The sequence below is a fragment of the Lotus japonicus genome, chromosome 2, assembly GCF_012489685.1.
Source record: "Lotus japonicus ecotype B-129 chromosome 2, LjGifu_v1.2".
NCBI classification, from domain to species: Eukaryota; Viridiplantae; Streptophyta; class Magnoliopsida; order Fabales; family Fabaceae; genus Lotus; species Lotus japonicus.
In genome coordinates, this window is record NC_080042.1 from 76,931,165 (window position 1) to 76,956,342 (window position 25,178).

Sequence of the window (25,178 nt, forward strand, 5' to 3'; positions counted from 1 at the left end):
AATCAAGAAGGAAATATCACACCTTACATGGTTGCCTATGTTTATTGTCTTGATCACGCAATAATCCTGCAACAATATCTCTTTCAACCTCCATAATTGTAGTTCAGAATTCACTTAAGACAGACACTGTTTTAATTTTTGAAATTATTCAATCACTACCTTTTCCACTGTCTCTCAAACTCTCCATCTTTCGTGGGTGGTTTTCAACTTTGAAGTTTGGACTCATTCACAGGGGGAAACTGTAGATTTCAACCTTGCATTATTTGATTTTTGCGTTTAAGGAATTAAGGTGGTGTAGAGGTTTGGACGTTTAGGGTTTGGCCAAAGTTGATGAAAAAAAAATTAACGGGGACAAGAACTGATGTAAAAAGTTTACTTGGATAACCTTCATCTGACTAGGATAACCATGTTGGAGGGTGACTAGGCAAAAGTTAAATACTATGAAAATAAAAATAAAAATATATTGGAGGGTCCAAAAACTATGAAAATACTTTTCAGCACTCCTACATTACAGGTATTAATTTTTTTGTTGGGTAAACATTAAAAATATAATTAACCCTTATTTTAATTTAACAAAGTTTATATTGTTCGCTGAAAATGAATGTTTTAAATTGAAAAGAAAAGAAAAAACGTTCATAAAATATTGAAAAGGAAACCACAAAAGTATATATTCCTAGGATTGATTTTTTTTTTTTCCATTGATGAATTATGTCATTTAATGTTCCATGTCATTGTTTTTATTGCTTCTCGTTAACATGAGCTAATAGTAATATTAACTTTTGATAAAGCTTAAGTACTTTTAAGCCAAGATCATCAGTAAAATACTAAAATCGATCTATCATGTACATGCATGGCATAAAAAAAATTAACACATGTTAGTGCCAACATAGTAAATGGTCACACACTTGGTCTGAGCCAACAAGGAACAAGGACTCTATAAACAGGTTCCTCTACAGAAAAATATTTAATGTCGCTATCACTCAAGTGCTTGATCCCCAATCGAACTTCTGTGCATGTACTCATAGGATACTCAAGTGAGAGAGCAAAATAGACACTATTTTCTCCAATTGAATCTTGAGTTATAAGAGAAGCTCTTGATATTACCATGCTGTTCCCAGTACCAACAAAAATCACATTATCATCTAAGCTTTCACACTTTATCCACTCAATAGGTTCCTTATTTATATCCAACTTGAACACATCAACTGCAGTAATCTCAAGCGGGTATCTATCTTCTGAGAACATGTTACGTTTATAAGATCTACTCCATTTGACGTAGATGAGGAATAATTGTTGCCGTGTTTCATGTTTGGCTAGATGACGCATGACACCAGAAACCGAAAAAAAAGGTGGGTTCTCAATTCTTCTTGTCATCTCAGTTGGTGGAAGAGCTAATACTTTCGGCATTCGAGAGCCATTATCGAAATCATTCAGATCATAAATCACCATGACCCTCAAGCCATTTTTAACTACCAGTAATATAACATACAACTTGGAATCCAAAATTTCGATATCCACAAAATCCCAATCATTCTTTATTTTAATCATGTTCCATGACTTGTCTAAGTGCCTATAGTATGCAATCTTCTTATGTAAGAGACCAGCTAAATAAAAAACTGAATTATAACAATCAGGTTTGGAAGAGGCCACCATTTTTCCCATACACGGTTCAGAAGCTTGGATTAGAGGGTCGGAGAGATGCAACTGTGATTTGACTGAGATTCTACAATTCGTCACTGGATTGAAGAAAAAGAAGGATAGACTACCATTTTCATTACGATTCATCATAATCATCCACCCTTCAATTGAACCATGACAACTGTCAAATTGTGATCTTTTAGGGACTTCATGTTCTGCTTTTAAGTTGAAAAAGCTTTGTTCCGTAATTCTTCCCTTCTTAGATATCATGAGAACTAGTGGCAGGAAGCAACGTCTTGCAAGGGCTTTAGTAACAATAGTTCTCCACGGGGAGCATACTTTACCCAATGCAAGGTAATCATCAACAGACAAAAACTCCATTATCAGTTCCAGGAGCTCATCTGGAAGATGTTTCCATGTGTTGTCTTCTTGCTCCTCTTCTTTTTCTCTCACCTTTCTACTTATCCATAACCTCTGAATGAGGGATAGAAAAGAAAAGCTTTTACTTCCTGGGGATGATGAGATCTCTAACAAGAAAAGAAATACAAGAAATCAAGGACTAAACAAAATTTAATTGTTACAATCAATCAAAATAATGTAGAACCAAATAATTTTTAATCCACTACTATTAATCAAGTTGCAGTGGGAAAAAAGGCAGTATATAAGAAAACAATTAAGAAAACAACCCGAGTGAGATTATACCTATGGATAAGAAGATAACAATCAAGTAAAAAATACCCCAGAACAAAAGGAAGGAGAACATCCTCAAAAGACGTGAGATTACAACAACTTGGCTGCTGTCCTGCTTTGTTTTGTTCGTTTGTTTCTGATTTGGGATACCAGGATTGGAGTATGCGATGCTGTGAATGGGAAGCCTAGGATGTGTGTTTGATGGTGCGTAAGATGATCCTTCAAATTTGGCTTAACCAGAAAAAAAGTAAAAAACCATGCGTTGAGTGAAATTAGGAGAGCAGAACTTTCAGTTATAAACATTAGGTGCAAATCCATTTACTTACCGAGTCTTCCTTAGATTATTGAATTTTGGTAAGACGTAAGAACAGATCAACAAATAGCAGCCAGGTGGCCCACCGTAGGCGGAACCTAATTGGAAGTTTTCATGCCATTACATGGTTGATGAGAGTATGAGCTATGTAATGTATCTTCCATGCCATGCTCCTTAATTAGCTAGTATCCATGAATCCATCTCATTTTTATTGGTTATTAAACTAATCATGTTTTATTAAATAGTGTATTATATAGCTAATTCACAAGTAAATAATGCAACACTGCTTTATTTTCTTAGTTCACATAGTATCTAATATACCCTTGTTCAAATTTGTATTAAGAGTTCACCATAGGCAATAGTCAAATTAAGTTCTGTAAGATTGTAACTACCGACCAATTAATGGCATTAGGTGTAGTTCCTTGGTGACCTGACAACAAACACCTCCAAGACTTCACACAAATCAATTGACAGTTTTTTATACCAAGCAGTATAGATAAGAGGAGCAGTGGTTTGTTAGCCAAACATATAACAAATGGGTAACCTGGTAATATAAAGCTTCCACCATGCCAGTTGCCAGGGTTAGGGAAACACTAAACTCATTGCTGGTTTGTTGTAGGTAAACTTACCTCACATTGCAAAGGAAAAATTCCATAACTCGAATTTGTGACCTCCTAATCTCATAGCAATATTTTCAACTGTTGCACCAAGAGTCCCCTTCCCAACATATACAACACAGTATTTCAATTAAATCACATTGCTAACTTTTATAACATAAAATTTATGCACATAAATAATTTAAATTTTAAACTAGCCACATCTACCTCAAAATGAGTGGGGCATGCGTTGTTGATAGAAGATGCAATGTGTGATGATGACCCGTATAATTAAAATTGAAATCAAGATGCTCTTGATGCCATTCATGTTGTGAATCAAAAGTGGGTAAAAATTTAACTCACAATTCTGGCAGCTTACAGGGCATTGCATCCTTAACTTAGTACACTCTAATATCAGAACTATGTTTTCTTTACATGTCTTTTCTTGTACTTCCAGAACTCATCTTTTTTTCTCTTTTCTTGCATAACGCCCATCTTACTTTTAACTATACCAAGCAAGGCTCTCCTATCCTTCCTTATTTTTGCTGCAGCTTTGACATCCAGAATTGCCCGAAGTTTCTGATAAGAATCAACATCCATCACCTGCCCACTCTTGATCATCTGCTTGTGATAAAAAAATGCCCGCCTGAAGTCTCGAACACGGACAAACGCGTATATCATAGTTGAGTAAGTTACAGAATCTGGTTTTAAGTTAAGAGCTGCCATCTCTTTCAACAACTGCGGCAGCTTCGAGTGTTGCCCTCCTCGTGCATACGCATTCATCAGCATATTGTAAGTCATCACTGTTGGGTGCAATCCAATCTTCCCAAATTCAGATATTACATCTCTTGCTTCCATGTATTGACCTTGTTTAGCAAAACCATCAACAAGAATGTTGAATGTCACCTTTGTTCCTTCAACTTTCTCGCTCATCATCAACTTCCATATTTTCATCATTGTTTGAGTGTCACCAGCACGCCGAAACCCATCTAGTAAGGTAGTATAGGTTTCTATGGAAGGTTTAATACCTTCCCTTTGCATGTTTTCAAATGCCACATAAGCTTTCTCGTGCCAGCCACTAACTGAATATGCATGGATCAGAGCTGTATATGAATGTGAAGTGGGTTTTATACCAACTTTCTTCATCTTCAAGAATGCATCTGCTGCCATGTCACTCATCTTTTTCTGCCTCCCGTATGCACTGATTAGACAAGTATATGAATTTGCAGTTGGTTTCAAACCAATATCCTGCATTTCTGCCAGTAGATTCTCCACAATCTTAGGTTGCATTCTTCTGCTGTATGCATGCATTAGAATGTTGAATGTGGCTGCGGTGGGTTTAACATTTTTAGCTTTCATTTCAACAAAAAGGCCTTCAGCTTCTTCTACATGGTTGGATTTACAAAATGCATCCATCAGGGTGTTGTACACAATAGCATTTGAAAAAACCCCTTTCTTCTCCATTTCAGATTGGATGATTAGAGCTCTGCTCACCAGACCCTCTGCACAAAACGACTTTACTATTGCACCTAGGACTTCTTCACTCCATTTGACTCCTTTTCTGTTCATTTTCTCAAAAAAATACCATGCGTCTTTTGCACTACGGCCAAGTTTTCTCATAACAGTCACCATAATAGAGCATGTTACATGATCTGGACGAATATTATCTTTTTCCATTGACTCATAGACCTTCCAAGCATCTTCATACCTAAGACAACCAGGAAGACTTTAACAATGAAAACTCTTACAATACGTGGTATTTTGGAAAAGGGAAAAAAAAAGATGCCCTAAACCATATTGAACATTTGCCAGAACAGGGAGACAAGAAAGAAATTTTTCTTAGATCGATTTCAAAGTACAGAAATAAATATCTTAATTATAATTATTACTTTCCTAAAGTTGCACAATTTTAAGTTTGGAAGAAGCACCCAGTACCTAAATGGGTGAGGTTACTTGAAAATTTTAAATTCTCTGACAAGTAGCTAATGAAGTTACATAAACTGCATTCCTGTTCATAGGCTTCTTATAACAAACTAACCAAGAAATAAGACAAAACAAGCTCAGCAGGTGAAACGAAGGAGTTCCATCTGCTATAACAGAAAAACTAAACTGGTATGAAGAGGCAATGTATGATTTACTTCAATCCCTGGAATAACCAACATTTCACCAAATCATCAACATGGTTAAAATTAGCCTCCAATTTAAAAAAAATTGGGACCTATATTCTATAAAACCAAATTTTATATATATACTTCCACGATTGGGCACCTATAATAAAAAACTGAAATACTTAAAAAGATGAAGACATTTAAGGACCAGTATACCCCCAGTTCTACTTCTGAAGAATAATATGCAGCAACAATGATTTTCTAACACAATACTAAAAGTATGGGGCTATGAAACAAAAGTAGAGCTCATTAAAAGAACTTGAAAGGAACATGGTCAACTGCCTGACAAATCATGTCAAACTGATGTACAATGAATATTCATGTGATAACATTGTCTATTTTGATTTTTGCTTGACTTTCCAAATGTCATCACTAATCAGAATTCCAGGTAAAATTTGTTGTGATATGTCATTAACAGTGCTAAAACATGAACAGGCATCATGCTTTGTGCTACTGCTAAGATAACAAGCAAGCAGAACATTGTCTCATTTCTTTAATTTTCAGGACAGAGGAGAATGATTATTAGAAGAACTGTAATTGCAAACCAACTAATATACAAGTTAAACGAGAAAACTTCTATCTAAGCAAAGTTACAAAGCCTATTTGACTTGCATCCTCAGTTACTCATGTCAATCTTCCTAGGACTAAAAAAATCAGCAAGCGAGAAACAAGCAAACCACATGATTATGCAAGAATAAGTACCTGCCACAACATAGAAGCCCTGAAATTGCAGCATTATAAATATGAACATCTCTGAACTTCTTGCTGGATGGCAAGTTTCTGAACAAAACCATGAGCTTATCACCCATCCCTGCTCTTCCCAACAACGGAAACAACACGGTACATGCCCGAGGAGTAACAAGTGATGGTTCCTGCGCCCTCATCCACTGAAAGAAATACAAACAACACACCAGAAGACGCTCCATCCCAAGTACTTCCAGAACCTCCCAGCACTCTTTCTCACTGACCCTTTCTCCATACTGAGCCAGAGCCTCCTCCAAGGTCAGATTCTCCGGCAAGTTCCTTGCAAGCTGAACAATTTCCCCCACAACACCCTCAGGCAATGGCAATTCCTTCTTCTGGCAACTACCCATTTCTTCCTTCTCCTCTTCCAACAAAAGGGTATCTTCCAAACCCACTTCAGCTTCTTCTTCAACGGTGGCCGGAGCAAGGTGCCACGATGTTCGACGATTCTTCTGAAGCGACAATCTTCCTTCGGTTTGAGGGTCTTGAGAGGAAACAAGAGTGCGGGTTTTGAAGAATTTGTATATTGGATCATCTGGGTCATGGGTTTGTACTCGCTCTTCTTCCTCTGTTGCTTCTATGTCTTCTTCTTCTTCTTCTTCTTCTTCATCTTGCTCTTGTTGTTGTTCTTCTTCTTCTTGTTGCTGGAGATATGGGAGAAAAATGGGGGTGGTGGAAGAGTATGTGGCATCAGATGGTGATGCACGAAGACAGAGGGATATGGAGAGTGGTGAAGATGGGGTTTTGGAGTGTAAGAGGAAGAAGGGTTTTGAAGGAGTTTTGGTGTGGTGTGAAATGGAAGAGTGGTGAAGGTAGAAGAAGCAAGGTGAAGAAGAAGAAGAAGAAGAAGAAGAAGATGGAAGAGGGAGTTTGAGGTGTATGAGACTCAGAGTCATGCTTTGTCTCTACAAATGGAAAAGGTTATCTTCTTAGTTCAGTTGCTGATTGAACTTCTGCATGTTGTTAACTCAGCACAGAGGTTCACATGTTCTTGTGTTACTTGATTACTTCACATAAATTTTTTGTGAAATTTGGGTGAAAGTGGTAATGGTTTTGTCTTGTTTTAGAGGAGGGAAGTGAGTACTACTAGGTCAGATTATTTGGAAACTTTTATATTTATTAGAAAGTTAGCTATAGATTAACAAAAAAAAACAATTATTTGGAGCGGCACCAAAGATTTTCCTAGCAATCGCATGATTAGGGAGACGTTTGACATTTACACGTGCAGATCGGAATTGCGATAACAATTTAAAATAAAATCAATTTGAATATATTCAATTTTTTTATTTATTTTAATCACTCAATACAACTTTACATTGTTAGTTTGTTTTGTATTTATTATAAACAAGGATGATAAAATGAAATTGATAGAATAAAATCAAATTTATCCACTTTAAAATGGTTGCAAATATGAAAAATTGATTTGAAGCTCAGGACATATCATGGTTGTTATTTCTTAACTTTTGATTTTAGCTCATAAAATTAGACTTATGAATTATGATCTTAAAAATGAATAATCAATTCCATATTTTACTAAAATTAAACACCATGTTGGACCAATGACTGGTTGGTTCAAGTACCATATATGTGTCGTACTAATAATAATGGTGTGAAACTTGTTGGATATAAGGTGAAAGTTGTTGCTGCAGTTGAGACAATTTGACAATTTGTAAAAGTGAATGTTGCTGCATTTTTGTTTCTTTTTCAGTGTACAATCTTCTGCGATTGAAACTTACATGTTTGCGCATATTTTACATCTCTAACAATGATCATATGCGTTTTTCCTTTCACCTTCAGTACCTTTTAATCTTTGTGAACATTTTCTCTCCACCTAAGTGATCATTTTCGATGCCCTGATGATGCTATGAGTACAGCAACAGCTGCAATAAACATAAGCAACATGCTACCAAGCAGTATGTATGTCTTCCTTGATGATTTGCGGTACTCTCCAAACAAAACAACACCCCAAAATGTCGTCACAAGTGGTAGTGCCTGTACAAACAACACTCCTTCAGTTACTGAGATCTGAGAATTGATGATTTAAGCAACAAACACACTTCAAATACTATTAGCATTTTGGATCAGCTTATGTTTCCTCATAATCAATTTTGGTACCTAGAAACTACTAGCGTAAGTTTTCTCTTATAGTAATTGATTTTGACTTTAGAATTAATTATAATAATGCGTGTTTGGAATAGTTTTAAATTGGTATATCAAAGAATTTCTAGGTAAAGTTCTTTCTAGGCATGAAAAAAAAGTGAAGTAAAAACTCACTTGAACAGCATCTGCTGCTGCATATCCTGCAGCTTGACCTCCCATAAATTGAAGGCCATTTCCAAACCCACAAAGGAGACCAGCCAAAAGAGCCCAACCTCTGCCATTCCAGTCTCTCAAATAAGCCTTCAGTGATGACTTAGGTAAGTTAAAGAGAGGTTGGTAGAGGAAGGTGATGTTTAGAATGATGGCAACAACAAAACAAGAGACCGAAAAGTAAAAGAAGGCAGTGTAAACACTCAAATGGGGAACCCCTTTCTTTAAAGTGTGCCACTGGTCATTTGTTGCCAAATTGAATGCTGGTGAGAATAAGGAGAAGCAAATTCCAGAAAAGAAAGTTATAGCCAATCCCACCAAAGTACCCTTCCCAAATACCTGCAAAAGATTTAATACAAGAGTACTATCATATTTATCATTCTTAATTATTTAAAGAGGAAATTACACATTTGCACTGACCTTCATAAGGTTTTTATTATTGCACTAACCTTGCATCTATTTTGCAAAATGCATAAACTTCCCCTCCTTAATAACAATTTCGAATAATAGAGGGATATTCAGTGCTATATTGATAAACCTTAGAGGATATATGAATGAAATAATGATAAATCTTAGAAGAAGAGTGTAAAGGTGGTTAGTGTCTCGTTAAATCTCAGGGGAAATCGGCCCAATTTATCCTTATATAAATGCTACACAATAAGGAGAAAATGTTTGTGAATACTGGAGTCATAGTTCCATAAAGCATAACCACCTACCTTAATGGATCTTCTTTTCTCAAGCTCTATAAGAAAAACTGCAGTTCCTGCTTTGGCCTTGTATGCAGAATCATTTCCTTTCTCTGGATCTTTTGAATCAACTATGCCACAGAGGAGAGTAAAAAGATCAGCATTTAGCAAGTGAAATAATCCCACAAAAACAGGTAATCGAATATTGTTACCTTCACTTGTTCCTTTCAATGTGGATAAACAATTTCCCCTGGCAAAAGACAGCATTGGTTGTAAATTATGCTTTAGATTATCAAAGAAAACACACTAAAGTCATAGTCCAAAACAAAAACAGCACTTATCTAGAAACTATGATAACCATCCCTCCCAATGTTCAAAACCATCTCAAATTAATGCTTCTTCCCCTAAAATAAGGGAAAACATTTTTCTTCTCAGTAGTACTGTAGTAGTGCAGAAACAAGTATAGCAATAGAAAGTCATCTCCACACAGTGAACATATTTGTAGTTTTACATCAATTGTCAGTCTGGTTCTGGATATGCTTACTAAGATATACAGAAAGAGCATTCCAAACTGCATGTTGTTTAATTTGTGGATGATATAGTTCCAATTGAAGAATCAAGGGAACTGAGTAAATATTTTTTGAAAGTGAACTGAGTAAATATAAACTTAAGATTTCGAGTAAGACTTTAGAATCTAAGGGTTTTAGACTAAGCAGAAGTAAGACAAAGTATATGTCGGAAAATAAAATATGGAAAAATAAAAATGAGATAATTCTATTATTTTTTACACACATGCTACATGAGTTGATCCTCTATTTATAATGAGTAATCCATAACAACTGTATAACTACTCAATTAAAATACTAAATAGACATAAAGCTAATGATAAATTCCTAGTGGTTTCATAACAAAATATAATAGTCCTTAAACAATATATACTAATGCACCATAATGCATCATGCATAGTAACTCATGACATTTCATTTTGTAACCATGAAATCTTTATTTCTAACAGTATATACAACACTTACTGAGCTGCCTCGTTTGAAAAAATTTCAAGCTTGGCCTTATTATCAGCAGTGTTAGATGAATGAACAGCAGATCCAAGACAAACAGCAATCAAAAAGCACCCAACTCCAGGGAAAAGAATCTCAGCTTTATTAATTTTGTCATCCAAAAAGTAATTCAAGGTTGTTCCTGTTAATTACACAATCAGAACACAAGGAGCACTGCTATAACATTAAGCACCAGAGTACATATATAGCAAGCTATATAAATAATTACAACTACTATTTAAGTACAAAATAAACCCAAAATCTAAGAGGGGTGTGATTGTGAGAGTAAGTTACCTATAACAACAGTTATGCTTGCAGCAACCACTGTTACTACTGATAATCCAACAAAAGGCCAAGCATATTGTGTAGACAGATTTCCGATGCTGAGGACCACCCCACCCGCCATGGCAAACAGAACAGAGGGGAAGTTATCCTGAATCAAATACCATTGGCACATTCATACAAAAGTCTGAACAGTAATAGTCAATATAGTATAAAGTTAAAAGGGTGACAAAAATATGCATGTACTTCAGCTTGGCATTCAAGACACATTTCTTGTTTTCATTTTTCTTGACATTCATATTTTTATATTAAGTGCATGTTTGATTTTAAATTAGCACTACTACTTGGATTCATCTTTCCAAAAGTAACTATTTGTTGCTTCTATTGGATGTGGATCACACCTAGATACGGATTCAATTGGGTTTCCCAAACACACACTAGCAATGATCAAACAATTTGTATATCAATTCTACTCCCTCAAAAACTACTAGGTGTAACTTCTCACAAAATCAATTCTATTTTTGAGATGAAAGTCTATCGTGTATCTCAACATGCACTAATATTACAAAACATCTCATTCGAACAATTTATTTTAAACAGATTTTAAAAAGTGTTTCCCAAAACTGTTTTTAAATACAAGAAAACTAAAACAGTGATCAAACAAGTCACTTAAGCCACTTATTGCCATGAGTGTAAGGATGAAGCCAAAGCAAACATGATGAAATTGTGACAAATATCACCATCTTATTCAATGGCTTCTTGAAAACTCTTTTCTATTAATTTATTTCTCTCAATTCAAAATTTGAAATAAATGATTCATTTATTTTATTCTGAATTTTTAAAAATTTAAAATAAATCAATTCATTTATTTTATTTTTAAAATTTGAAATAAAACCATTCATTTATTTTATTTGTTTTTGAATATTTTAAACTAATAGTTGTCGGTTTCAAAATGGTCCCATACGTTATACTGCTGAGTGCTGACTTACGTATAAATTATAAAATTATTTCTTTGCTGTCACATTGTTGTGCTTTTCGAGGATATTTATTTTCAAGTCGTATAAAACAACTATTAATATGTTTGTATTGGTCTTTGCATTTAACTATAACAAAATTTAACGTCAAAAAAAAAAACTATAACAAAACTCGGTTTCAAAAATAAAAACAAACTATAGAAAAACTCAATACAATAAAAGGATAAACTAAAAAAGAATTCAACACAATGAATTCATTTATGCTCTGTTTGGTTGGGTGTAATATGAGAGGAAGGAAGTTGGTAGGAAGGATTATGAGTGGAAAATAGCTTTTTTATGTGTTTGGATGGGACTGGAAAATGAATGGGTGGGAAAATGAGTGGTGTACAGTACCAAAATAGTTTTCCGTCCGGATTAGCCAAGAAAACAAGCCAAGGCAAATTGCTTTGGTACTCGTGAAAAGTACCTCACATGAGTACAATTCATATAAAGGTATTAATATATAATTATATATTATATAAACAAATGGGTACAACAGTAATTATATAAATACTATCACCACTTTTCCTTTCATTTTCTCTTCTTTTTCAATCAATCCAAACAACTTAAGAATCACTTCATTTTCCCTTTATATTTCTCTCTTTTATATTCCTTCCTCTTATATTCCTTCCACTCATTTTCACCCATCTATCCAAACAGAGCATTAGATATGTTTTAAGTGGAATTCAAAAGAAAATGTTTAAGTGATAGACTCTATTAAGTTTTGGTGTGTGTTTTGTCATACCAAGACGAACAATGACTTTTCATTACTGATTTTTCTTCATTGTGTTTGTTTTAAAGGTAGAAGAAGCATTAACAATTGCAGTGACGTCTCAACACACAAAACTAAATGTACGGATAAAAGGTTTTCTTATTTAATTTGTGTTCGTTTTAAAAGTGGAAGAAAAAATTAGTAGTTTCTAAAATCGCTCATGCAACTAAAAATGTCATGAAAAATGAGGGATCTTGGCTCTAGATATTCAAGAATGAGTCTCACTTAATTAAGTTCATGATGGTGCCTTAGTTTTAGATAGAAAACACAGGATATGATATATCTACCTGAGAAATCTGAGATAAGAAGTTAGGCTCATCAGTGCCAATCTGACCAAAGGTGAAAGCAATGAGAACAGCAGCTAAGAGATTGGTAATTGAGTAATCAAGATAAGTATGCTGAGGAAGACGACCTCGCCTTTCTAACAGAGTCAAAACTGCAGGCCATGTCCCCAAGAACAAAAGAGCCAAGAGCATGCATCCAATTGCGCCTCCCTTGCTCTCCACCATATACATTTTCAACTATCTCACTACTACAAGACATGTAGTGTAAGGATATTCAACCAAAGATTAATTTATAACATACCACACTAGTCCAAAAGTGAGGTCATATGCTCTCACAAATTGACTATTGCATTTAATTGACGGGATTCCTGAAGTTAATTATGGTTTCGCTCATATCATTAATCACATACTCTTATTTTATTAGAAAAATTATACTAAACTCTTTTAAAATTTATCAATATTGTACTAACCTCTTATAAAATTTGTTATTAGAACACTTATCAGTTATCACTCATCTATTATTCAAAATGATAAAGATAAATGAAGGAGGGGAGCTGAGTGCATTTCATAAAATAGAAAGAGGAGATGAGTGCTATAATAATAAATCTCATGAGTGCAATTTTTCTTTAATTAATTTAATTTTATTCAACAATTAATTAATGATTTAATTAATTAGAGTTGTTTAATTTAGGGTTGTAATGTTATGCAATCATTAAGAAAGAGAATCATGTTTTTTTTATAAGCAAGAAAGAGAATCATGTATAACCGGTGGAAGAAAAATCCTAGCAATAATATATCTCTCCTTTTGGCTATGCCAATTAGAATTTATGACTGTATTGTTCCATTTTGTGTGGTTGCTTTCATGTTTGATGCTTATAGCTCCTGCATCTAAGGAGAAGTTCAGTTTGTTTTTGGGCTTCTAAGTTCTAACCTTGGTTATAATAAAAAAAATCTCACTTTAACCATTTATTTTAAATACTTTTTCATTCGTTATTTGAAATTCACTAAAAAAATATATATCTCATTTCTAATTTATTAATTAGAATCCACATAAATTTCAATTAATATACTAAAAATAGTGTTCGTTAATCTTCAATCAATCATTGAGCATTGAACTTCATTTGTGGAATATTGAAATGAAAAGTATTGGGTTGCACAGTTGACATTGCAAGCAGAACCAAAAGAGTTGGAATCCGATGTCAAGATTCCAGTTGTTGCCTCGAATTTAATTCTATTCTATCAACAACACTATATTGCAAGTTTCTACTTTTACTGTGCTGCACTGTTTCTAAAAAAATTACTACGTTTCAGCACAAATGCTTAAGTGGGCTGTCACAAGTCATTGCAGCCATTCTTTCCACATAGAGCCCTACAGTCTACTAGATCTTCATAATCAATTGTCTCATGATTAGCAATATTTTATGGGATCTAGCCTTCATTTCATAGCTGTTGGCGCCTGTTGCTATCAGATTTTGCATCATTTCACCCCAAATATGAGGGATATTAAATACTATATAAAGAATAATTAATTAATAACAGTTTTATTAACAATACAAACAAATTACTATATAAAGAATAAAGATACTTGAAATGAAATGGAATAAGACGGCTAATGTGCTGTTCTTGCCGCCATCAATCATGCTATTGATGGTGATGATCGGTGGTACAATGTGCGTACACAGCTTGGAAATAGAGGTTTTGATATTTTGGTGAACAACTAATTATTAGGTAAGAATCTCATAAATGATTTTATATTTATTTCTAGTATGTTATCTTAAATACACTTATTGATTTTTTTTTCTTAGATCCCTAATTTGTGAGAATTTATTTGAGTTTGTCTTATATTTTTAATATATATATTTTTTTACACAGGCAATGCATACTTTAATGATTTCACAATTTTTGTTATTTGGTACATTGAAAAGACAAATTGCACTTGTCAGGAATCGATCATTAACCTCCCTACCCAACTCATATGTCTTCAGCTCCTATCATTTGAACTATCATATGGGGACATGAGAATTCACAATTTGCGCATGATAAGCTCTATTCCTTCATATGATAAAAAAAGTTTTATTCCCTTAGAAACTTGTTTCTATTTCTTTAATCAATTTCCAATCATTCATATTTTTTATTTTCTTGCAGAATGATGTGGCGTGTTACTGATTATATTATATTTGATGACAAAGTCCCTTTTTGATCCAATTGGCTCTTCAATCCGTGTCTCATTTCAAATAATAGAAGGAATGTATATCTCAAGGTATAGAATATTAGCCTCTTTGATCATAGTGCTTAGCAGATTCTTTAAAGAGATTGGTCTGCAAACATGATCAATGCTTTAGACTGTTCCTAACTCAATGCAATGGGTTATATTTAGCAAAGATAGTTTCAAATCTCACTTAATTATGCCTTTGACTCACCCCAAATGCTTATTTTTGGTACATCCCCAAATGCAAATCAAGCCAAATGTTATAACAAGCCTAACTTTCCTAATCATTTTGTTTCAAATTTTGTTGTTTTTCTTAACTGTTCATGATTACTGCAGAACATACCAGTACCTATTGCCAAGCATTTGCTTCCGTTCTTCAATGGAATTGTTGTTTTCAGAGGTCCCCTTTTGGCATAGATGTGACTTGCAAAATTCTTATCTTACTTGATAGTTCCCTAATGGGGATCATCAACTCACTATTTTAACCATCAATCCCTTCAGTGATTAACAAAACAAGTTGCATGGTGTTAGATTGACTAATGAAACCAACCTCATTCCTAGATTCATTAGATGATACAAAACTTCCAAATTAATGTACAAATAATTATGTCACAAATATCTGACCTCCAAACATACATAACGATCTATAAGTTTTAAACTGTATTCCTACTTCACTTTCTTGGCTTACGCCTCTAAATAGTTTGTTTGAAAATACTTATATATCCCTTTTCAGTGTACAATCATTTGAAGTTGAAACTAACATCTGTGTGCATATTTTGCATCTCTAACAATGACCATATGCGTTTATCCATTGAGCTCTGAAACCAAACATTTCAACACTTTTCAATCTTTATGAACATTTTCCGTTCATTGATGTGATCATTTTCGATGCCCCGACGATGCCATGAGTATAGCAACCGCTGCAATAAACATAAGCAACATGCTCCCTAGCAGCATGTATGTCCTCTTTGATGATTTGCGGTACTCTCCAAATAAAACGACACCCCAAAATGTGCTTACAAGTGGTAGTGCCTGTACAAACAACACTCCTGATCAGTTACCGTGAATTCATGATTTAAGGAACAAACATACTTCAAATACTATTAGAATGTTTGGATCAACTTTTGTTTTCTCTGAATCAATTCTATCACCTAAAAGATTCTCAAAGAAGCTTATTCTCATTTATTGTTTTTGGTTTTAAAACCAGTTGTAGAAGAATTTACAAACATGCACTATGAGTCTATTGGATACAGACCAAAGAACACTTATTAGAGCTTATTCAGTGTTCTTTCTACCAGATAAGCTCCAATAAGTGCTCTTAAATTTCTTGGTAATGTTCTTTATAGGCATGAAAAGAAAGTGAAATAAAAACTCACTTGAACAGCATCTGCTGCAGCATATCCTGCAGCTTGACCTCCCATAAATTGAAGGCCATTCCCGAACCCACAAAGGAGACCAGCCAAAAGAGCCCAACCTCTTCCATTCCAGTCTCTCAAATAAGCCTTCAGTGATGACTTGGGCAAGTTCAAGACAGGGTGGTAGAGGAAGGTGATGTTTAGAATGATGGCAACAACAAAACAAGAGACTGAAAAGTAAAAGAAGGCAGTGTAAACACTCAAATGGGGAACCCCTTTCTTTAAAGTGTGCCACTGGTCATTTGTTGCTAAATTGAATGCTGGTGAGAATAGGGAAAAGCAAAATCCAGCAAAGAAAGTTATAGCTAATCCCATCAAAGTGCTCTTCCCAAACACCTGCAAAAGATTTAATCCAAGAGTACTTCCATATACATCAAACATTCTTCATTGTCTAAGAGCCCTTTTGGATGCGGAGCAAAGATCACTTTTTGTATCTTATTTAGTGCATGTTTTAGTAGAGAAGCTCCAATAAGTGTTCTATGATCCGTATCCAAACGGGCTCTAAATGCTACACGATAAAGTGAAAAGGTTTGTGAAAACTGTAGTCATAATTCCATAAGGCATAACCACCTGCCTTAATGGATCTTCTTTTCTCAAGCTCTATAAGAAAAACTGCAGTTCCTTTTTTGGCCTTGTATGCAGAATCATTTCCCTTCTCTGGATCCTTTGAATCAGCTATTAACAAAGGAGAGGGAAAAGGCCAGCATTTAGCAAGGAAAACAATCCCACAAAATAGGTAATTAGATATTGTTACCTTCACTTGTTTCTTTCAATGTGGATAAATTAATTCCCCTGGCAAAAGAACAAAATATGGTGGTAAATAATGCTTTAGATTATCCAAGAGAACACACTAAAATCATAGTTCTTAACAAATAGCAGTGATAAAAAACTATGATAACCATCCCATCCAGAGTTCAAAACCAACTCAAATTATTGCTTCTTCCCCTAAAATAAGGTAATCAATTTTTCTTCTCTGTAGTAGTGCAGAAAAAAGTATAGCAATTGAAAGTCGTCTCTACACAGTGAACAGCTTTAGTTATCTTTACAAATTATGTTTTAGACATTGGAGAAAAAATGCTCCTAACACTGGTTGAGTTAATTGTGACTGTGTTACTTCTTACAATCTATTATGATAATATGAGTCTATTTGGAGACAAAAGAGCATTCATTGAAACTAATCAGTGATTTTTCTACTAGATAAGCTCCAATAAGCTTTCTTTAGTTCGTATCCGAATGGGGTCTATATATTATAATTTAAGCATGATAGTCATGACTAAGTTCCCAGGACAGCTTAACTTCATCCTATAGAAAGCATGACCTTTTTTTTTTGTTTAAATTTTTGGAGGCAGAGAAGCAGAAATTAGCTGAGAATATCAACAGTAGTCAATGATCATATCCTGAAATAACTCAAAACAAAACAACACTTACTGAGCTGCATCTTTGTAGTCGTTTGAAAAATTTTCGAGCTTGGCCTTATTATCAGCAGTATTAGATGAATGAACAGCAGATCCAAGACAAACAGCAATCAAAAAGCATCCAACTCCAGGGAAAAGAATCTCAGCTTTATTAATTTTGTCATCCAAAAAGTAATTCAAGGTTGTTCCTGTTAAACAATCAGAACAGAAAAGTGCTATAATGTTCAACACCAGAGGAACATAGCAACTAGCAAGCTATAATGGCAACTTCTATTTATTAAGTATAAAACCAAAAATCTAAGAAACTCATGAGAGTAGGATACCTATAACAACAGTTATGCTTGATGTGATCACTTCTACTACTGATAATCCAACAAAAGCCCAAGCATATTGCGTGGACAGATTTCCAACGCTGAGGACCACCCCACCCGCCATGGCAAAAAGAACAGAAGGAAAGTTATCCTGAATCAAATACCATAGCACATTCATACACAAGCCTGAACAATAATAGTCACTATAGTATAAAGTTTCAGGCTGACAAAAAAAGATGCATGTAATTCAGGTTGACATTCAAGACACATTTCTTGATTTCATTTTTCTTGGGACTCAAAATTTTCATATTATACTTACATCTCCCTTTTATAGCAAAAAGGGAAGAGGAAATTCCAAATTTGAGTTTCTCTCCACCTTTTCTACTATAAAAGAGAGAGAGCTGCAGAGATAGTATAATAAGTTAATTTGATTATAAATCAAATATTTTCCCAGTAATTTTAGTCCCTGTAAAGAAAAGAAAGACAACACTGTTGTTATCATATAAACATTTAAATGATCGGTTATAAGATTCATTTATTACATTAAATTATATTAAAAAAGTTGTCTTTTTTACTCGAACAAAATTAAGTCATCTTTACAAACAGGAAACATCCAAATCTATCAGATCAGAATTGTCTGCAAATGAAAAATAAAACCGCCAATAGCATGTTCGCATCAATATCTTTTATCTCAGAATCAATTAAAAAACACGAGCTACTCACATAAGCTTTTCCCAAAATTGATTCCGGTTCAGAGTAAATTGTAAAAGAATTTACAAACATGCTTGCATGTATGTTAGTTCCTAAAAAATCTCATGTAACTAAAAATATCATGTAAAATGAGGGATCTTGGTTCTATATTCAAGGATGAATCTCACTTAAGTTCATGATGGTACTGCCCTTAATTTTAGATAGAAAACACAGGTCAAGATAGGATAAGATAAGGTACCTACCTGAGAAAACTGAGATAAGAAGTTAGGCTGATCAGAACCAATCTGACCAAAGGTGAAAGCAATGATGACAGCAGCCAAGAGATTGGTGAGTGTGTAGTCAAGATAAGTGTGCTGAGGAAGACGACCTCGCCTTTCCAAAAGAGTCATAACAGCAGGCCATGTCCCCAAGAACAAAAGGGACAACAGCATGCAAACTATGGCACCTCCCTTGCTCTCCACCATATACATTTTCAACTATGATCTCACTACAACAACATGCCAAGATTTCAACCAAGGTTAATCTTATATAGAACAAAAAAAGTCATATAGTGACGTCATGTGCTTTGACAATTCCACCATCTTTTCAGTAAACAATATGATTTTTATATTTAATAAGTTAATGAAGAGAATCATTACTGGAATCTTTCTCATAACTGGAATCTTAAAATGATTAAGTAATAAATGGGTTGCTAAATTGAAATTCCTACCAAATCAGAAGAGTTGGAATCAGCTGTCAAGACTCAAGTTGTTGCCTCCAATAATGGATCAGAATCACACTCTCAGATCAAAAGGATCCTTCTTTTTTCCAGAATCTCTAAGCTGGGTGAGTACCATAAATATGGCCAAATAAGTCATTATATAAGGACAGAGACTTTTGCTATTTGTGTTTTTGTCTTTTTCTATTGCTTCTGGTTTATGAATTCAAGGTAGCTGTGGTTCAGTTCTCTCTTCACTGTCAGTCAAAAGAGTATCCAATCCATGTTTGAGTTTTTAAAGATCATGGACCCTTTACTTTTATACCCCTCATCCTACTTCATGATTAAAAACTGAATTTTTACTCAATTATATACTTGCCTTGCCTTTAGCTGGCCACCCCTTTCAATTTAAGTGTAGATTACAAGATTATTGGCTGAATTGTGTATTTTCAGTTCTTCTGTATCTGCTTGTGTGTATGTGCAGATTTGTCTTGGGTGGAAATTATGCTCACTCTCTTTTCATTTTTCATCCCTATTCAGTTGAAATTTTTCATTATTAGAAATGTAGCTTGTTTGGATCAACTTCAATTTTCTCACAATCAATTTTTAAACCTACAATCTACTCATAGTATGTTTGGATCAGCTTGTTTTTCATCAGAATCTATTCTGAAACTCAAAAAGCTACTTACAAAAGCTTCTCCCTATAATTGATTCTGGTTTCAGAATCAGTTGTAGAAGTATTTCCAAAAATGCATTCTTATGGTTTCAAAATCAATTGTAGAAGTATTTCCAAACATGCCCTCCTTATGCATACTTTTGGCTTTGACTTGAATTATGGTTTCTAACGGTTTCAGGTGAATCGCCCTCTCTAATAAGTTCCATTTCAGGTTATCATGTTGCATGAATTTCTGTGGATATGACCTCTTATATTTGGGTGAACTTTTTGTTGAGAATGGTTGTGAATTGTGACATTCTAATAATAGCTTATCATTTTACTTTTTGCTCTCAGGAGTACGACTAATTCATGTTTCTTTCAGGATTTCCCTGATATTTCCAATTTGATCACTTCAATTTCTGAGAGGCTTTTATTTACTCCATTGAAAGTGTATTTGGTGGAGAGCAAGGGAGGTGCCATAGGTTGCATGCTCTTGGCCCTTTTCTTCTTGGGGACATGGCCTGCTGTTTTGACTCTGTTAGAAAGGAGAGGCCGTCTTCCTCAGCATACCTATCTTGACTACTCAATCACCAATCTCTTGGCCGCTCTCATCATTGCTGTTACATTCGGCGAGATAGGAAAAAGCACGCCTAATGAGCCGAATTTCTTTGCTCAGCTTGCTCAGGTAACACGTTTTCATTGTATTCTGCAGTTGTTATCCTTTGCAGGGATCGGTCCCTGCACCTGCAGCTGCATATCGCTAAGCTCTTACCCCCTGAACTATCCTTCGGGGACAAACTTTATCTGTCATTGCATATTTTTAACAATCTGCATAAGTTATCATGTGTAGGATAATTGGCCTTCTGTTCTGTTTGCCATGGCGGGTGGCGCGGTCCTCAGCATTGGAAATCTGTGCACACAATATGCTTGGGCTTTGGTTGGATTATCAGCAGTAACAGTGATTGCAGCAAGCATAAATGTTGTTATAGGTATTCACTGACATATCCACTCCAAAATATCAAATAAGTACTAACTAAGCGAACAAAAATTAGGACATGAAATGAATACTGAAGAAAATACTATAAACTTCAGCTTGCTCCGGTACTAAATTCAATTCTATTGCGTTCCGATTGTAACAGGATCAACATTGAATTACTTTTTGGACTACAAAATCAATAAAGCTGAGATCCTTTTCCCAGGAATTGGTTGCTTTTTGATTGCAGTTTGTCTAGGCTCCGCTGTTCATGCATCTAATACTGATGATAATGAAGTCAAGCTCAACAATTTGTCAAATGATTATAAAGATGGAACCTTGTATGTATTGTTTGCTTACAATTATATTAAGATATGACTATTGAGTGGTGTTAAATTCATGGTTTATGCCCCTTATGATTCCTTAGCACTATTTTCAACTTGCTTTCAGCCCTGTATACTTCCTTTGATCCCTATGCATTCTCTGCCTTCTTATGGAGGGAAAATGTCCCTTGTTTAGGTTCTATCAGGAAACAGAATCAGGAACTTGTAGTTCTTTGACAATGTAAAACAGCTTATTTTATAAAGGCAATACTCACAGTAGAATAAACTAGATGTTTGCATTCAGCACAATTAATGTTATGAGAAGTAACACAATATTTTTGTGTCCTATTTTTTAAAGAATTTCTTTCATGTGTTTTCCCCAACTTTTGAAGCAGAAGCACTTCAGCTGGTTCTGAATTTTGGCTGCTGTAGTTATATAAGTTTCTTGAATTTGATAAGAACTGATTTCATGTTTATAGTTCCTCTTCGTAGGAGTATTAGCATACAGCTGTTAAGTTCTTCCTTTTCATTCACAATGTCAGTCATGCTATTTGATTTTGGTGCTGTTTGCTTTTGCTATCTAAATTTGTGTTGTCTAGAGCTAATTATGTCTGCAACTTGTGTGTTTATGCCAGGATCTCTCTGATAGAAGGAAATAGAGGTACGAAAACTCCGAAAAGGAAAAACTTGTGGGATTGTGTTTATTTGATAACACGCTAATTTGTTCTACCTTTTCAATATACATTGTTTCAGACAAATCAAAGGAACTCGAGAGCGGAAATAGTTCAGAAGACAAATTTGAAGCTGGGACTGCAGTTTTTCTTATAGAGCTCGAGAAAACGAGAGCGATTAAAGCAAGTTACTATAATCTATTGTACTTAATATGTTATGGGAAACAATTAAACAAACATTCTATTAATCAACCAAATCCTTGGCCTTAATCATATATCTCAAGCTTAGATTAAATTCTGCTGCAGGTTTTTGGTAAGGGCATGTTGGTGGGATTGGCTATAACTTTCTTTTCTGGAATTTGCTTCTCCTTATTCTCACCAGCATTCAATTTGGCAACAAATGACCAGTGGCACACTCTAAAGAAAGGGGTTCCCCATTTGAGTGTTTACACTGCCTTCTTTTACTTTTCAGTCTCTTGTTTTGTTCTTGGTATCATTCTAAACATCACCTTCCTCTACCACCCTGTCTTGAACTTACCCAAGTCATCATTGAAGGCTTATTTTAGAGACTGGGATGGCAGAGGCTGGGCCTTGTTGGCTGGTCTCCTTTGTGGGTTTGGAAATGGTCTCCAATTTATGGGAGGTCAAGCAGCAGGATATGCAGCAGCAGATGCCGTTCAGGTCAGTTTTATTACATCTTTTTGATAAGATAGTGCATTGTGAACAGTCTTTCATTTCAATCCATAACAAGAGTTTAGTTTACCTTTTATCTCGAAGTGAGTGCTAACGTCAATTTGCAGCGGTACCACTGCCAGCAGGTGTCCAAACATAGTATATGTTATAAGAGGATATTTTTGTAATTCTAAAGAACATATCAAATGAAAATGAAATCCATTCCAAACCAACACAAATGGCCACTAACTTTTTCAATTTCTGACTTTTGTTGTTCAATGAACTACTTTGACAAAAAAAAGGATTGCTGATTAGTTTCATGATATGAATCTGTGTTGAATTGTTGATCAAACAGGCATTTCCAATTGTGACCACTTTTTGGGGCATTGTTCTGTTTGGGGAGTATCGGAAATCGTCACGAAGGACATACATACTGCTAGGGAGTATGTTGTTTATGTTCATTATGGCTGTTGTTGTGCTGATGGCTTCATCAGGACAAAGGAAAAACAGTGATCATTGAATGGTTAAGGTGTTTATCTGTTATAGAAGAACTAAGCATATGCCAAACAGGGCTAACTTCTAAGGGAGAAGTATTCTCATTCTTCATTGGTATTAAGAAAAGGGTGTAGAAAAATAAACGAAGCGCATGCAGAATTGAAATATTTGTTATGATTTTTTTCTATTGTTATTGAATTTTGTGTATATTTGAACATTCAAATTGAAAATTTGCACAATGAAATATGTATATATCCAATTGTTTGTATTCTCCTGTGCATTCAAAATACTAGTCTTGACAATATCAGACAAAAGAAAAACATAAAAAGCATTTGGGAAATAGTGGCTTCCTTCCTAATTAACTATGAAGTAACAAAGTGGTGCTAGTCCTCTATATCTTGACTTGTGAAAGAACTTGAAGGCAACCATTCATCTGAACACTTACTGCATAAGTGAAAAAATACATGTGAGGTCAAAACTGCACAGAAGAACCTAGGCAAACTAACATTCAAATAATAGGGCCTTTTAAGGTGGTTCTCAAAGTTTAATTAAGACCATCAGTCTTTCTAATGAATTTGCTTGATTTTAGAATCAGAGCATCACTAATTTTTAGAAATTGCGGCTTCTGGTTCCATATATGATCCTTGCTAGTTATTTCTCTATGAAACATTCTATTTTAATTTTAGAAAATCACAATACAGTTCTGATAACAAATCAAAATTCGTAATGCTTGTACAATATCAATTTTCAAATCTAAATACTTCTTCTGTAGGCCTCTATTATTCCTTGATCTCATATGAGACCTGAAGTGTTAATTTTTTAAATTAGTGATATTCTAATTGTAAAATGAAGCAAATTCATTAGTTGAGAGCCACCATAAAAGACATCAAATAATAGCTAGGTGTGTGAGAGTGAGTAGATGATCAGTAACATGCACCTTCTCCCTAATTCTCTTCAACTTTTGTACGACCTTGGGCTACTGGATGATTGCCCGTGTGATAAGAGAAAAAGTATACAGCTGAAACAAGAATAGTCAAGTACAACCCTGCCTATAATAAGAACATGAATTTTAATGAGATAAATGCAACGAATCGAAACGATAAGAGCTGAATTTTCATACACAAGAAAGAACATGTATGTATATATATACTATACCAGATGAATGATGGCCCAGAGTATCATGAAGGGGACGAAAAGCAAGTGTAAAGGAGCATCAGAAGGATTGCATTTATCAAGTATTCGACGTAGAATAGACACATGAGGCGGCGGTTGCGGTTGCGGAGGAGAGTTGGCTGGTTTTCGGTCAGCCCACACAGGAAGAGACTCCGATTCTGATGATGATAATATTTTTCCCCGCCGCAGCGGAGGAGGATATTGATATTGATTGTAATGCGCTGCTGCTGCCAGTAGTACTCTTTCATCTTCCTGAAATGGTAGTGTGTGTCGCCACCACAAAGGGTGAGATTCTGATTCCACGGGCGGCGGAGGAACTCGCGAATTCATGGCGGAAAGTTTTCAGTAACACCAATAACAGCATGCATTATAGTCGGTACTTCATTTATTAAAATAATGTGACAAGTGTTCGTTAATTTTTTCTATCATTTATCTTTTTTTCCAAATATAAAATAAAACAAAGTTATCTCTTTGGACTACTTACTTTTTTATATGGAAGTGAGTAAAAAATGTAAAATAGATGCATTACATAAAATTTTGAATCTATATAGAAATCATTAACTATTTTTTCCTATTTTCCAGATAACAAATATACTTATAACCTTATGTTCATAAAAAAAAACATAGCAAATATACTTGAAATATATTTTATATATAGTTCCTACGAGAATTTGTGAGAAGATACCCAAATTAAAAATACAATAGGAGTCTTATAAAAACGGAAGTCACCGCACAAAAAAGTACTACTTAGTGTTGGTCAAAAAATGACATCAACACTCACGATAAAAGTCATGAAGTTAACTATTTGTGTTGGCCCGGGCCAACACTACATATTAATTGGCGTTGATTTAGCCGACTTTAAGTTAACGCAAAAGACTCACAATAATGGCCGACACCAAATTGTAAT

At 34.6% G+C, this 25,178-nt stretch overlaps 5 protein-coding genes and 1 long non-coding RNA gene across 9 annotated transcripts; 1 reads left to right on the top strand and 5 right to left on the bottom strand.

Annotated features, from left to right (window-relative positions):
• Window positions 1–824: 824 nt before the first annotated feature.
• Window positions 825–3,246, bottom strand: LOC130739739 (uncharacterized). The gene is made up of 2 exons (XM_057592128.1): window positions 2,341–3,246; window positions 825–2,165 (listed from the first exon to the last, which is right to left on the bottom strand). Exons 1-2 carry the CDS (start codon window positions 2,399–2,401, stop codon window positions 898–900), a joined length of 1,329 nt encoding a protein of 442 aa, XP_057448111.1. The 5' UTR covers window positions 2,402–3,246; the 3' UTR covers window positions 825–897.
• Window positions 3,247–3,382: 136 nt separating this feature from the next.
• LOC130739738 (pentatricopeptide repeat-containing protein At5g50280, chloroplastic) lies at window positions 3,383–7,182 on the bottom strand. The gene is made up of 2 exons (XM_057592127.1): window positions 6,108–7,182; window positions 3,383–4,945 (listed from the first exon to the last, which is right to left on the bottom strand). The coding sequence occupies exons 1-2, from the start codon at window positions 7,043–7,045 to the stop codon at window positions 3,658–3,660; spliced, it is 2,226 nt and encodes a 741-aa protein (XP_057448110.1). The 5' UTR covers window positions 7,046–7,182; the 3' UTR covers window positions 3,383–3,657.
• Window positions 7,183–7,754: 572 nt separating this feature from the next.
• On the bottom strand, window positions 7,755–12,815 carry LOC130739740 (ureide permease 1-like). The gene is made up of 7 exons (XM_057592129.1): window positions 12,555–12,815; window positions 10,495–10,633; window positions 10,177–10,342; window positions 9,358–9,395; window positions 9,176–9,276; window positions 8,424–8,798; window positions 7,755–8,141 (listed from the first exon to the last, which is right to left on the bottom strand). Exons 1-7 carry the CDS (start codon window positions 12,780–12,782, stop codon window positions 7,989–7,991), a joined length of 1,200 nt encoding a protein of 399 aa, XP_057448112.1. The 5' UTR covers window positions 12,783–12,815; the 3' UTR covers window positions 7,755–7,988.
• Window positions 12,816–15,300: 2,485 nt separating this feature from the next.
• LOC130739742 (ureide permease 1-like) lies at window positions 15,301–19,339 on the bottom strand. Its single transcript, XM_057592134.1, has 8 exons — window positions 19,322–19,339; window positions 18,855–19,099; window positions 17,914–18,052; window positions 17,604–17,778; window positions 16,930–16,967; window positions 16,750–16,850; window positions 16,137–16,511; window positions 15,301–15,792 (listed from the first exon to the last, which is right to left on the bottom strand). The coding sequence occupies exons 2-8, from the start codon at window positions 19,080–19,082 to the stop codon at window positions 15,640–15,642; spliced, it is 1,209 nt and encodes a 402-aa protein (XP_057448117.1). The 5' UTR covers window positions 19,083–19,099; window positions 19,322–19,339; the 3' UTR covers window positions 15,301–15,639.
• LOC130739741 (ureide permease 2-like) lies at window positions 19,281–23,366 on the top strand. Of its 4 annotated transcripts, none has more exons than XM_057592132.1 (9): window positions 19,303–19,437; window positions 20,197–20,264; window positions 20,347–20,649; window positions 20,815–20,953; window positions 21,104–21,278; window positions 21,896–21,921; window positions 22,014–22,114; window positions 22,238–22,612; window positions 22,959–23,366. In XM_057592132.1, the coding sequence occupies exons 2-9, from the start codon at window positions 20,226–20,228 to the stop codon at window positions 23,121–23,123; spliced, it is 1,323 nt and encodes a 440-aa protein (XP_057448115.1). In that variant the 5' UTR covers window positions 19,303–19,437; window positions 20,197–20,225; the 3' UTR covers window positions 23,124–23,366. The 4 variants fall into 4 exon arrangements, with proteins under 4 accessions (XP_057448113.1, XP_057448115.1, XP_057448114.1 ...); XM_057592131.1 differs by lacking the exon at window positions 19,303–19,437 and adding an exon at window positions 19,456–19,540; XM_057592133.1 differs by lacking the exon at window positions 19,303–19,437 and adding an exon at window positions 19,578–19,783.
• Window positions 23,367–23,408: 42 nt separating this feature from the next.
• On the bottom strand, window positions 23,409–24,591 carry LOC130739743 (uncharacterized). Its single transcript, XR_009019947.1, has 3 exons — window positions 24,254–24,591; window positions 24,036–24,147; window positions 23,409–23,542 (listed from the first exon to the last, which is right to left on the bottom strand). It is a non-coding gene; the product is annotated as an uncharacterized LOC130739743 (long non-coding RNA).
• Window positions 24,592–25,178: the final 587 nt, after the last annotated feature.